Source organism: Ilyonectria robusta, assembly GCF_021365365.1.
Source record: "Ilyonectria robusta strain PMI_751 chromosome Unknown BGZ61scaffold_11, whole genome shotgun sequence".
Classification (NCBI taxonomy): domain Eukaryota; kingdom Fungi; phylum Ascomycota; class Sordariomycetes; order Hypocreales; family Nectriaceae; genus Ilyonectria; species Ilyonectria robusta.
The window spans coordinates 289,181-302,511 of record NW_025764445.1 but is presented as its reverse complement, the minus strand read 5'-3'; the positions used below and the strand labels follow the sequence as shown (position 1 = coordinate 302,511).

General features: G+C 57.2%; 2 protein-coding genes across 2 annotated transcripts; one reads left to right on the top strand and one right to left on the bottom strand.

Annotated features, from left to right (window-relative positions):
* Positions 1 to 313: 313 nt before the first annotated feature.
* BGZ61DRAFT_353143 (uncharacterized protein) lies at positions 314 to 3,247 on the bottom strand (the record flags this gene model as incomplete). The annotated part of the gene is made up of 1 exon (XM_046240486.1): positions 314 to 3,247. One exon carries the CDS (start codon positions 3,245 to 3,247, stop codon positions 314 to 316), a length of 2,934 nt encoding a protein of 977 aa, XP_046103566.1.
* Positions 3,248 to 9,392: 6,145 nt separating this feature from the next.
* On the top strand, positions 9,393 to 11,230 carry BGZ61DRAFT_353051 (amino acid permease/ SLC12A domain-containing protein; the record flags this gene model as incomplete). Its single annotated transcript, XM_046240478.1, has 2 exons — positions 9,393 to 9,886; positions 10,048 to 11,230. 2 exons carry the CDS (start codon positions 9,393 to 9,395, stop codon positions 11,228 to 11,230), a joined length of 1,677 nt encoding a protein of 558 aa, XP_046103565.1.
* Positions 11,231 to 13,331: the final 2,101 nt, after the last annotated feature.

Here is a 13,331-nt window from a genome sequence, read left to right as displayed (position 1 = left end):
AAAGTTGCAAAGCGTTCGCAAGGACAGGTTCAAATTGGGAAGCGATGTACAATTACTATAATAGCGTGTAGGAGACATGTCCAAAGCGAGTGTGTACAACCAGCCTGCCAAGTCGTGAATACATGCGGATCCAAGAGATTCGTCCGTCTCCTTGTTACAATTATACGTCCATAAACTCGCGTGTTGGATTCCAGACATGATGCATTCATTCACATTCACTGTCTTTTTATCTATCCCATTGCAGCCATTCCCATTCCCCTGTCCATCATTCAGCATAAGTCCATAACCCATATCCGTCATAACGTCTCCCACATCACGAACTCTTCAGGTTCTCCATCAGTCCCTCCAACACGGTCCACCCATCGGAGCCCTCCCAGCTCTCCCGGCCCTTGCCCATGACACTCCGCACCGCAAGCCGGGCCTTGCCCTTCCACCTGGGCCCGATGGTCTCGACTTCCGGGCCCCAGTTCTCCAGCACCGACACCAGCGCATCGGTGCGCTCGACGACAACGGCCCACGCGCCGGCGTCGGCCGTCCAGTCCCGCGCCTCGTCCGCCGAAGTCGCCGCCGCGCCGGGGAGCAGTCCGCTGCCCGAAGACCCGATGGCCGCGCGCCAAGCCCGTTCGGCCGCCTCGATGGCGCCGACGTGGTCGCGACGCCAGCCGCGCAGGCGCGACACGAGCGCCCACAGCTCGGAGCGCTTGGTGATGAGCGGCACGATCTGCTCCTCGACGATGCGCGTAACGAGGCGCTCGTGCGAGCCGCGCGGGGGCTCGTAGATGTCGGTGCCGGCGGGCTTCTCCTTGGACAGCACCACGTCTTGCAGCAGGGCGCTGAGCACGTCGATGTCCAGGGCGTCCTCGGACTTGCGGATGAGGATGATGTGGCGCAGGGCGAGGACCATCTCCGCAATGGCCGGCGGGTGCATGCGCGCGGCGAGCGTGAGGACGTTGTCCCAGATGCGCCAGTTGGAGTGCGCGATGGAGGCGCCCTTCTTGTACGCTGCCAGGGCTTGGGCGAGGAGCGTGGCGGGATCGCGGCCAACATCCTTCTTCACGACCGTAGCGGCCATGTCATCCTCCTCGTCGTCCGCGAGAGCAACGGGCTCCGTCTTCTCAGGCTCCTGCTCCTGCGGCTTCGACGTCACCTCGACGTACAGACTCCACAGCGCACTGCCCAGGTTACTCCACGTCCGGGCATCCTCTCCTCCGGCCGTGTCGCTCGCGCAGCTGATGGAGCGGTTGAAGGCCGCAGCAGCATCGTCGAACTGGCCAAGCCGCAGGCTGATATCGCCGAGTCGGCTCCACATGTCGGGGCTCAGTCGGTTGACGGCCGTGGCCTTCTTGTAGGCGTCGCGCGCCTTCTCCAAGTCCTTGATCTGGAGGTAGTGCTCGGCGAGCGACTTTTGCGCGCGGGCGAAGCGGTGCTTGGAGATTTCCCACGCGCGTTCGTAGTGAGCCGGCTCGTTCTCGATCTCGCCCAGGATGCAGAACAGACGGGGGGCGTTGGGCGGCGGCGGATCACGCTCGGGGCCGGTATAGTCATCGGCCTTGAGATACATGACGTCCTCGCCGATGTTCTCGTCGTCGGTATCTGCCGACGCATCTGTTTCCCCAGTACGCTGGAACAGCCGCCATCGGACGATACCCTGTGCCTTGGCCTCGCCACCGCTCCCTCGGCCATCCTCATCCTCGGTAGCCTCGCTACTAGCGAGACAGAGCGCGACCTCAGCCCACAGGCGCAAACGCTTGAAGATTTCGAGAGCAGAGGTGAGAGAGCCAACGCCAGCCCAGGCGTAGGCGAGCTCGGACTCGAGGTGCCATCGGGGAGGAGACGAGAGGGCGTGGATGTACTGGAGGCGGATATGCGCCGGAGCAGACTCGGAGGCCTTGGGGGCAGGGAGGAAGGATGTAGGCTTAGACACGGTCTGGCCGGGAGCGCTGATCTGGATGACGGGCGTGTCAGTGTTGGCCTCTTCGGCATTTGTCTCCGGCTGGGCTTCAGATGTCGTGTCGGACATGACCTGGTCTGCTACGGCCTGCAACTGCAAGACGCCGCGCTCGATGGTCCTGCTGCGATGGATCTCTATCCGCGAGCGGACGAGCAGCGCCTGGGTGTAGATTTGCCAGTTGGTCGACTTGTCGCTTATGACACGCACGGCAAAGGGAAGGACCTCTTCCGAAGTCAGAGTGTCCGCTGGCGAGAATGCATCCTTGAGCGTGGCCTCGGTGAGGAGAATGATCTGGTCGATGGGGGATAGTTGGGGCTGGTCATCGGGTGCAAGGTCGGCTAGGGCCTCGGGGAGAACTGTCTTGGGGTCTTCACTCGCTTCTTTTTCCTTGGTAAAGTGAATCTCTTCGAGGAGAGTGTCGTTGTTTAGCGGTAGGGCGTCGGGCTTGGCGTCCTGCTCTTTGTCCTCGCCTTCAGCGGGTGACTCGACACCACTCTTTGCCAGGACGACGAGCTGACTCGTGCTCTTCTCCTGGAACTTGGTTCTCTTTCCAAGGGCGCCGGAGAGCGCGTACACCAGACCACTCGTCTGGCTGGCCTCCTTCAGGGCTTCCCGGGCCTTGTCGTCCCGGCCGAGGAGGATGTAGTTGTTGGCAGCCTCCACGAGGAACTGGACCTTGTCCTCGCGGCTCCAGGAGCCGTTGGCCGCCCACACCTCCTCGCTGAGGACTTGCGAGCGGACGACATCGATGCTGTCAAGGATCTGCGTGGCCAGGGTCGGCACGTCGCTCCACTGGGAACTGCGGGTGAAGTTGGACCCGGGGCCGAGACTCGGCTGCGTCAGGAGCTTGTAGTGCCACACGCAGACGCGGAGCCGCGTCCAGGCAAGGCTGTGCTTGAGCGCGCCCTCGTCGGAGGGGATCTCCACCACGTCGGCGGCCACGTCCTCCAGCGCCTGGGTGAGGATGAACTTGGCGAGGGCGAAGAGCTCCAGGTGCGGGATGTAAGCGTAGGGCGAGACGCCGTCGACTTCGAGGTCGCGGAGGCAGGCCTTGTGCAGCTGGTCGAGGGCGGCATCAGCGACTCCCGGCTGCGCGTCAGACCACGCTTGTGTCAGACGGGCATTGATGGCGGCGGCGTCGGTGAGGACAGGACCTGTGACGTTGACCTGGAGAAAGGCGTTGAGGGCGGCGAGCCCGACAGCAAAGGTCTGCGGTACATCCGCGACAGCAGCGGCGACGACATGACCAGCAGAGCCAGACGCAGAGGCAGCAAGACGCGCAGCAAAGGCCTGCATCAGGCCCGCCGAGACCGGGGCCGGGGTCGGGGCCGGAGCCGGGGCATCTGTGGTCGCCTCTGCGGCCGGGGTGGAGGCGGCGGCCGAGAGGAGGACGGAGGCGTAGTGCCCGGTGCGCAGGGCTGTGCCACACCGACGGGCGGCGTCCGGAGGTGTGGACATGTTGCGTGTGTTAATGTGGTTAATTTGTTAAAACTTGCTTCTCTTAGAACCGTCAACCCAACAACACACTGGGCTCTGTGGCCAAGGGCCGGTGCGGAGCAGGCTGCGTCTTCGAGTTCTCGTCCCCCCGTGGATCCAGGCGTCGGTCCGTCTCTGGGCGTCTGGTCGCGGGCGAGAGTCTGCGCACGTAATGTATGTATGTGTGTTGTGCGTTCTTTTGTGCGAGAGTGTGCGCTTGTGCGTTGGGCTCGTCTAGATTTTCACGCCCGTCTCCGCTACGCCGCGCGCCGAAGCGTGTGGCAGCGCTGAAGGCGACCACCCAAATCCAACGCCTTCTACCACGTCGCCAGCGGATCCCCCGGTCCCGAAAACTGGCCCAGGGCTCCGGCGTCAGATTTATTGAACGGCTCCCCGGGGGGGGATGACGGATGGCGCATTTCCTCGACGGGGCCCGTCCTTTTATTCATCACGTAATGGCTCTCGCCTTCTCCATAGATCTGGCTTTAGATCCGTGTCGTGGGCTTAGGCTTGGTCCGTTCACCGTCCCGTCCCCTGGTGATGTCGTCTAAAACTGTCCATCCGGCCGTCGCTGACGTTGATGGCTCGCCGTGGGTCACGATATTGCGTTTTCGGGACGGAATTCTATCCAAGACGTGCTCGTCGTGGCTCAAGTTAGGCCCTGGAACAGAGAGGCCGGTTAGCGCCCAAGAAAATCTCCTTCTGCCCTGCCAGGCTTAACGAATAAGCTAGACGACAAGGGCTGCGCTCGTCATCAGTAATTCACGCTTTGTTTCTGGTGCCTCCAAACTCATTCTGCCTGTTAGTGCAGATATGTCTCGGTTGGCCTTACAACCAAGGACTCTCAACAATGCACTTCCGAGCACAAAGATCAAAATGAAAGTGTGAACAATAAAGCGTACGCACGAGTCAACCCTCGGCAGAGAGACAACCTTCCTCGTAAGCCCATATGCCCTGCAACACCTAAAAATCGGCTGCTGCTCCAACTGTCAGAAATGGCATTGACGTCTTTTGCGGGGTCGCCTCCTAAACCTTGCTGTTGAGATGAAGGTTTCTCACTTTTCGCCTCTTTTTTGACTTCTCTCCCAATCCTCGGTCCATCTCAGACCCCCGTCAGCAACCCAATGCTACGTTTCCCCCCTGTGGATCCGAGGGTGACAATCGCCTGATGCACCGTGTGTTCGCCTACGCTCGCTCGCGGGCCAATGTCCGGTGAGATGGGGCGCTGCTCTGGGGTCCGTCGTCCGTTCAGAAACGTCGTCTGCTGCGGCCGCATGGTCCGCCTGGTCTGGCAGAACAAGGCTCTGGCCTCCCAATCACACTTATTATCCTGTCAGACTCTGCGCTGAGCCTAGACCACCATCGACTTGAGTAGATTGCCACGGACAGGGTGTAAGCTTGACGACTTGGGTCGCCATCAGTTGATAGGACGCTGACGACAAAGTGGAGGATGTAGTCCGTACGAAGTACAGTCCGCCCAGGTACTGGTAATTAGTTGCAACGTTAGGGGAACGGGCTGCAGAAACCATCTCAAACGTACCAATGGGGCGGCGGGACGGTTTTTGGGACACAATTCCGTGACAAATGCCAACGTCCTACTACGTAGTAGACCGTCTCCGACTCCCGTCCATGACAGTCGATCTGCTACTTCATTACCTTCATGATTACTTCGTTAAACGCCATGCATCAGAGCCTCGCCACCAGTGGCGTTCATGTTGGCTCTTTTGCAGTGGCACGTAGCCCTGTTCGTACTCCGTGTAGAGTAGTCAGTCTGTCGCAGAACATGGCGCCGCGTTAGCGAGCTACGATACGAAAAACAGGCTGCTCACCCTCAGCCTTTGTCTCTGACCACCTAGGCAAGCCTGGCCCGCAACTGCAGACTAGCCTCATCCATGCATAATGTCTATCCCACGGGCCATGGATCTTGAAGCTTAAGGACCAAGCAAACAACCCATTTTGCAGCTGCATGGATCAATAGACAACCAGGCTGCGGCGCCATCGTCAATCTGGGCCTTTGATGGCTCTGCCGTCTAGTTGGGACCTGATTGCCCAAACCGTGCCTACCAGGGTATGAGGCCAGTCCGGTGCCCCATGCCTGAGACAGAGTCGTAACATTCGAGACGCCGGGTATCGCTGGATTACCTCCCCTGTTGTGCCATCGATGAGCACGTGAGGGAGACCTGGTCTTTTGGGTAACTCCATGATGAAGCCGTAATGGACGGGGAACTGGAACAGGTTGCAGTACCACGGGGCTCACGGCACAACGCCGATGGAGCTAGACCCTGCGGGGAACGATGAAAATTCCGTCAAGTGGAGCCCGTCTTGGATCCTGGCCCAAACTACGAGCAATTTCTCGACGTTCACGACGGATCATTGGATCCATTGCCGGACGGTTTTGCTGCTGTTGTGTGGACGAACATGGGTAAAAGTGTGCTAGTGGATGGAAGGTGGAGTAATGTGGATGCTGAAGGTCAGGAAAGCAAAGTGAACTTGGTGCCTGAGGAAACATACCTAAGCAGAAGACTCTCCCCAGCCTCAGGCACCCGCTTGGGACGGCGAAAGCCCAAGGCCACACCAACTACAACCACACCAACATCCTGGTGGTGTCTGATGATCGACATGGCTTACCCATGAGACGGGTCAACGGACTCTGTTGGGCTTAGGGCCTGGATGGATGTTGGATGGGCGGACGGCACAATGCTCAGACTGCCGTTCTCGAACATCTCTACATTCAGGTGCCGGGGAATATGTGAGTGTTGCACACGGGCAGCACAAGCGTGTAAGTCTCACAGAGCCGACGGGAGTTAGTGACGTCGCCGAGAGTTGCGCCAAGGCTTATGGCGCCGCGGGAATTGGATGGTTTTTACGGAGCAGCTGTGAGGGCCCGGTGGAGACTTTTGCTTGGCAGCTGAGTGTACATCGTAGCCTGGTACCTACCTAGGCCCCGTGGCTTCTTCCCATTGTCCTCGGTGCAAGGAAAGATAGTTGAAGACAATTGCAAAATAGAGGCAGCTTCAAAGCGAGCAGAAGGTGAAAGCCGACGTATGGAAACCTATTCAGCGGTAGCGAGATAATTGATTGGCCAGGATTGCCAGATATAGGTGGCGAGACAAGAAACGGGAAATGGAGCCGGTCAGTCTGGGGTTGGCGGGAGCCGATAGCATAACATTTCCGTGTTGAGGAAGAGCAGACGAACGACTTGTAGACCGAGAACGGACCTCGCTGTGCACGGGAATATCTCGGTGAGCCTCCCAATGTTGCGCCCCTTTTCCTACCTAGCTTCAATCCTAATTCCTTCCATCTCTGCCGTTCTTCCAACGTTGATTGACTCCATACCCGTCGTGTTTTATGGCGGCGATCACTCCAACTCGGGGGGGCACGCGACACCATTGCCAGATCCTGCCGGTAGGTACTCTGTGCCCAGGACCGCATCGCCGGGACTGCCCTGATCTCACGAGTACGAGGTACCCAGCTCACCTCGCATTCTCTTACGTTTACAATGTATCCATACAAGGCCTTCACTCCAAGGGAAAAAATATCCGGTCCTCCTGGCGTCGGCCTGGTCGTTTTCCTAGCCCGCCTGTTGTTTCTCTGACGAATCGGGCAGGTGGTGGAAATGCTCGACTATGACGTCATACTACCTCCCATCCTCTTTTTTCTCTTCCACCTCCTTGCACATTCTGGAGCCAAACTCCAAAACGAACCAAACAAACCATCGCCCGAATCCCTTGGCGTCCTTTCAGCCAACAAAACGAACGCCGGAACCCTTGCGTACATGAACATGTGCATGTGCGCATGGTACCACTCCCCGGGCTAAATCACCAGCCTGGCCCTTGCCATGGGGGATCTGGTTGGCCCAGAGTGGGGAAGCAAACATCCAGGATGGCTAGGCTCCCAGATAGCCCACTGCGCACGGAGGAGGTTATTTTGTACCTGGTACCAGGTCGTCCCCAGAGGCTACAGCGGCCTTTCAGTGAAAGATGAGGGGGCCTCCAGCTTGCGCTAAAGCACTCCAGGGCATTAAACAGCGGTCGGAGCCACTGGAGCTCCGTGACAGCTGCTGCATCCCAGGACGAACTCGGGCTCTCTTCAGGGGACTCCACGGGGCACTTTCAACGGGTGGAGGAGGCACAGTGAGCAGCTGGTATGGATACCTCCCACTTCCGCTCGTGGCGTCATCACTATCTCGAATCTACAGTAGCTCGCCACACCCGGCGGCGGGAGCCTCAAGAAAGTGCCTCTTGTGGCAATAATTCCAGCCTGGACGAATGGTCAAGAGCCTTCTCCAACTTGAACTGACTCAATTCGGGCCCATTGCCTCCCACCACAACCAGGGCACGACAGGCGGCATGACAGGGCCAACAGCCCTCAGCAGCAGGGGGGTTCATCGTCAGCCAACCAGCCGGTGAGGATTGGAAGGACGACTCAAGACGAAAGAGGGACCAGAAAGAGAGACAACGTGAGGGGGGCTTGCCAAGTTACACCCCTCCTCCAGGGCATGGGCCTCCAGGACGCCTCCGTGTGTAGCAGGGGTCTGTCTCCATCTCCATGGGGGTCTCCATCTCATCATGGATCATGGTCTCTCGGCCAGTGTCATGGTACGAATGAGCGCTACATCGTGTCTATGTCGCGTCTACGGAGTACAGAGGCATGGGCTGGGTGGGCGGCAAGGCTCTAACACGAATACCCTTGGCTAAAACTCGTTACATTTAATTGGTTGGCCCAGGCCGAGCCCAGCGTCGTGACAGGACTGGACAGGAAAGCTGAAGCATGACAGTACATGTTTGTCATAATCAAAAGATGGCTGAACTGGGCTGAGCTGAGCTGAACCCTTTACCGCATATTCTGTGGCAATGGAAAGAATTGACGAGAACACATTCTGCAACTACTGGTAGTGGAGTTGGCGAAGCTGTTGTTGGAGGCGGAAGACGGCTAGTCAGAGATAAACAGATAACAAAGCGATAAGAGCATCTAGAAGGACTACTCCGTAACTACCTTATGGACAACATCGTGTATGTCAAAGCTCCAACTATTGGCATTTCTCTTCCCGACCATCAACTCTTGATAGGGACGACGACGCTCGGAGCGCACGAGGCTCGCTTCCATGGCACGCCCTGGAGCGTCAGCAAAAGATAAGTGACACCGAAGGACAACGGCCCAGCGCCAAGACTCATATCACACACATCGCCGTCATGGGCCCAGAACAATCCCGCCTCTCCTCCCCGGAGAGTGGACCTGGATACCAACTTAACGCAGCAAGCAACGCAAATCCGCCGCGGCCATGTCCAGGGTACAAGCCACATTCGGATGCAAAAGAAGCTCCTCCCCAAACTACGACGTAGTACCTTGCGACAAAGTACCCCGTCTAGCGCCGTCGCCGCCGGTGGGTACCTCTGCCGCACGTAGCCCGAAACGAGGGAATGAAAGGCACCGCGGTGTCTCCACACCCGCCCTCTGCTCTTGCCTGTCCCACTTCTCCCCAATCGCAATCGCACTGGCTCTGCTACGGAGCACCTACCTTGCCTCCGCGCGAGAAGGCGTGGTACGGCGTACTACGTACAGGAGATCAGCATGGCAAGGCAGGGTAAGGTAAGGTAAGGTGGGAAGGAACTGGCTGGGTTGCACTTGCTCGTCCACCCATGCGATATTTTACTTATTATCCTCGATGTCGCCCATCCCAAAGCTCAGTCTTTCCTCTCCGTCTACCCTTTCCTCCTCCCCAACCTTGTTTCTCTTTCACCTCACCCTTCTTCCAATTCAGGTCCGATCTGCTTGCTTGACTGCTTGCAGCGTCCTGTTCAATTGGATTTGATTCAAGCTTCGCCTCTTGACCGGACTCGATTCGCTTCGATTCCCACCAGTTGGCCGCGTCCCGCTTTCTCCTCCCCCTCCAACTCGGTCGCAACTCGACAATCGCCCTTCGACAACACACAACCAGTGATTCCCTCCCCACTTGCCTGACAAGATGGCGTCCGACGAGGAGAAGTCGCCCAAGTTCGACGCTGCCCCTGGCAGTCCCGACCTCATCGCTGGGCAAGCCCGCGACAACGCGGATGGCCTCCATCGCCTTCTCAACAACCGACAGATCCAGCTGATCGCCGTTGGTGGCTCCATTGGTACCGCGCTCTTCGTGAGTATCGGTGGTGGCCTCGCCAAGGGCGGTCCTGGAAGCTTGTTCATCGCTTACACCATGTACTCTCTGGTCCTCGCCCTCGTCAACAACAGCATCGCTGAGATGAGCACCTTCATGCCCGTCTCCGGTGGATTCATCCGTCTCGCCGGCCACTGGGTCGACGAGGCGCTTGGCTTCACTGCTGGCTGGAACTTCTTCTTCTACGAGGCTATCCTGATCCCCTTTGAGATCACGGCCCTGAACCTGGTGCTCTCCTTCTGGAACAGTGACATTACCAACCCTGGCCCCACGGCTGGCGTTTGCGCCGGTGTCATTATTTGCTACGCGTAAGAACCTGAATCTCAGGATGCATCCCACCTTTTCTTTGTCTTCGACGTGCCGTTGCTGTGCTCTCCGCGACTTCCCCCGGCCGTCGTCTCTGGGAATTGCTCCTCCCCTCCCTGTGAAAGACAAGATCGCATGCTAAACTCTGTCCGTGTGAATGTAGTGCTCTAAACATCTTGGCTGTCCGTGGCTACGGTGAGGCCGAGTTCTGGCTCTCCGGCGGCAAGGTCATTTTGATCCTGATCCTCTTCTGCTTTACCTTCATCACCATGGTTGGTGGCAACCCCGACAAGGACGCATACGGTTTCCGCTACTGGCAGACCCCCGGTGCGTTTGCGGAATGGAACCACACGGGCGACCTCGGCCGCTTCGAGGGCTTCCTCGCTGCCCTCTGGAGCGCCGGCTTCACCGTTGTCGGTCCTGAATACATCTCCATGGTGGCTGCCGAGGCCAAGCGCCCCAGCATCTTCATCAAGGCTGCTTTCAAGACGGTCTACTACCGTTTCTGCTTCTTCTTCATCGTCGGATCTCTTGCTGTGGGCATCGTCGTTCCCTGGAATGATAAGACTCTCACTGGCATCTACCGTGACGGCGAAATCGCTGGTGGCACCGCCGCTGCCTCGCCCTATGTCATCGCCATGGAGAACTTGGGCATTGGCGTTCTCCCCCACATTGTCAACGCCCTGATGCTCACCTCCATCTTCTCAGCCGGTAACACTTACACTTACTGCGCCACCCGATCCCTGTACTCACTGGCTCTCGAGGGCCGTGCTCCCGCCTTCCTCCGAAAGTGCACTGCCAAGGGTGTGCCCATCTACTGCTTCTGCGTCGTCATGCTGTTCCCCTTCCTGTCCTTCCTGCAGCTCAGCAACAGCTCGGCCAAGGTGCTTACCTGGCTCATCAACATCATGACGGCCGGTGGTCTTATCAACTACCTCATCATGTCCATCACCTTCCTCCAGTACTACAGGGCCTGCCAGGCTCAGGGCTTCGACCGCAAGACTCTACCGTACTTTGGTTACTTCCAGCCTTACGGCACTTACATTGCTCTGGCCTTCCAGACCATTATGGTCATCTTCTACGGTTACGCCTCCTTCACTCCCTGGAGTGTTGAGAACTTCTTCTCCAACTACACCATGCAGCTCGTGGCCCCCTGCCTCTTTGTCGCCTGGAAGGTTCTCAAGCGCACTACCTGGAAGAAGCCCCTTGACGTTGACCTGGTTTGGGAGCGCCCCCTCATTGATGCCTACGAGGCCACCTTCACTGAGCCTGCTGTGGGATTCTGGACTGAGATGGGTCAGCTGGTTGGACTAAGGCGAAAGAAGCAGGCGTCTATTAGCGCATAGATGGTGGATTCGCACGCTTACTTGAAATAGTTTATTGCATAGCTTGAGATGTACTCAATATACGCACATGTTGTCATGACAATGTTATTGGAGCGTCTAGTGAGATAGTTGATGAGATTATACCCAAGATAGAAGACGACGTTTCTCAATTTGTCAATGCACATCAATGTCCGTTCCAACGCCTCCCCCGTGAGTGAAGCGTCTCCCCATAACGTAGCGAATAAAGACGTCTGTCGTAGTCATCCGTCTTATGACAAGGCATGACATCTACCCATGCAACAGCGTCAGCAATAGCTTTGTCGATTGGAGATAGACCCATGCCATCATTCTCGCACTACGGTCTCGCCGATGCAGGGTGATAGTGTACCCCGGAACTGATAAGAGCTTGAGGCTTGTCACACGCTCCGGGGGTAAACTGCACCCGCATCCGCATTGGTATCTCTCATCGAAATGCTCCATGCAGACTAGCCCAATCGCCCGGGCACCTTCTGATGGTAAACCTAACAATTAAGCTAGCCAATCCATTATCTCGAAGTGCGCCCAGGCACTACCGAACGACGCCGAGTCCACATCCCGCGCGGGGTTGGAAGGATGATCGACGGCGCCAGGGCAACCCTTGGTGGCTGCCTACTATTAGAGCCAGGATCGGTTCCGGCCGGCTCTTATTCCGACCACGTGACCGCAACCGTCCCGTAATCACCGGGCGAACGTTCCACGTTGCGAGTCAGGGCGGACGAGGCGCAGGGGAGTTGAAGCCCGAGAGGAAGCGGGGCGACACCCGAGTTGCAGCGAGTGGGTGGTGGGGTACAACTTATCAGTGGTGTCATGTTGGACGCGAGATTTGGTTGTCCCTATAGCCCCGAGATGAATACCATGCTTGGACCGTTGGCGGTGGTGTTCCCGGAAGGGTTGCGAGACCGATGGGGTTATCGAGGATGATTACTTAGGCCATTAGAATGGGACCCTGGTTGGTGGTGAACCGTAGATAGTGGACGACGGTGAACGGCTGACGGGGTGGGGCGACGGGAGTGAGGTCGGAGGTGGGGCCGGGTGGAGGCCGGACATTGAGAGTTTGGTGGAGGATTATGCGAATATGTCGGATGATGGACGACGTGGCTTTGGAAGAACTGATAGAAATTACCCGGAGCAAGCGGTGATGATGTTGGAATCATCTGGCATGGTGAGTATATACAGTGCGGTGGATCATAGCGTCAACTGGCAGGGTTCTGCCAATAAGGATTGACATGAACGTCAAAGGTTCTCTCACTGCTTCATACCGGCAGTTGTCTGAGCCTCCACGGTCTGGTATAAGCACCCTACTGATTTCAATTCGGCACAATCCACCAGATCCCGACAGGGGCTCAGAAATACACTGGTCCCAGCGGCATCTCACCATCCGTCAGCCTTTGATCGACAAGGCTCTCCGAAACTGTGTCAGCATCGTCAGTAGCAACCCGGTCACCCCATTTATGCTGCGACCTTCTCCAGTTTGGCTGCCGCTTGTTGGGACCCACGGTTGATCACAAAAGGCTCTTTCCCGTCAGAAGGCTAGGTCTCAGTGGAAATATTGGTGGCCTCCTATATGTATAGATCCCAACACTTCACTGCGATCGCCGGAATATTTATAACAAGGCACTCTCCATCACCAAGCTGAACCTAACCACAATAGCATCCATTTTACATTCAGGAACACTACAATATCTGCAGAAGAGGCTAATACCACCTATTCAAATGGGGGCACTACAAATCTTCCGCTACCTCGTATTATGGCGGTCGAGGACTTACCGATGTATGATCTCTTAATCTTGCGATGAAACTCATGGCATTCCACCCGTGGGTCATTCAACACTCCAGCACGGTGACTTCTAAGGATTCCAACCATTTGTATTTTCGAGGTCATTCGGATCGCTCAAGAACAGCCAAGCCTGTGGTTCAAAGGGAAGGTAGACACTCACTGACGCCACAAACCAGTTGCCAAACGAGAAATTTGCTGAAAGATTTTAACTTACGTAATGGCATGGCTACAGACTCAGAGTCATCTAAAGCACGAATGCCGTGACCGCTCGCTATAGATCAATACGCAGTTCCTTGGAGTGTCTCT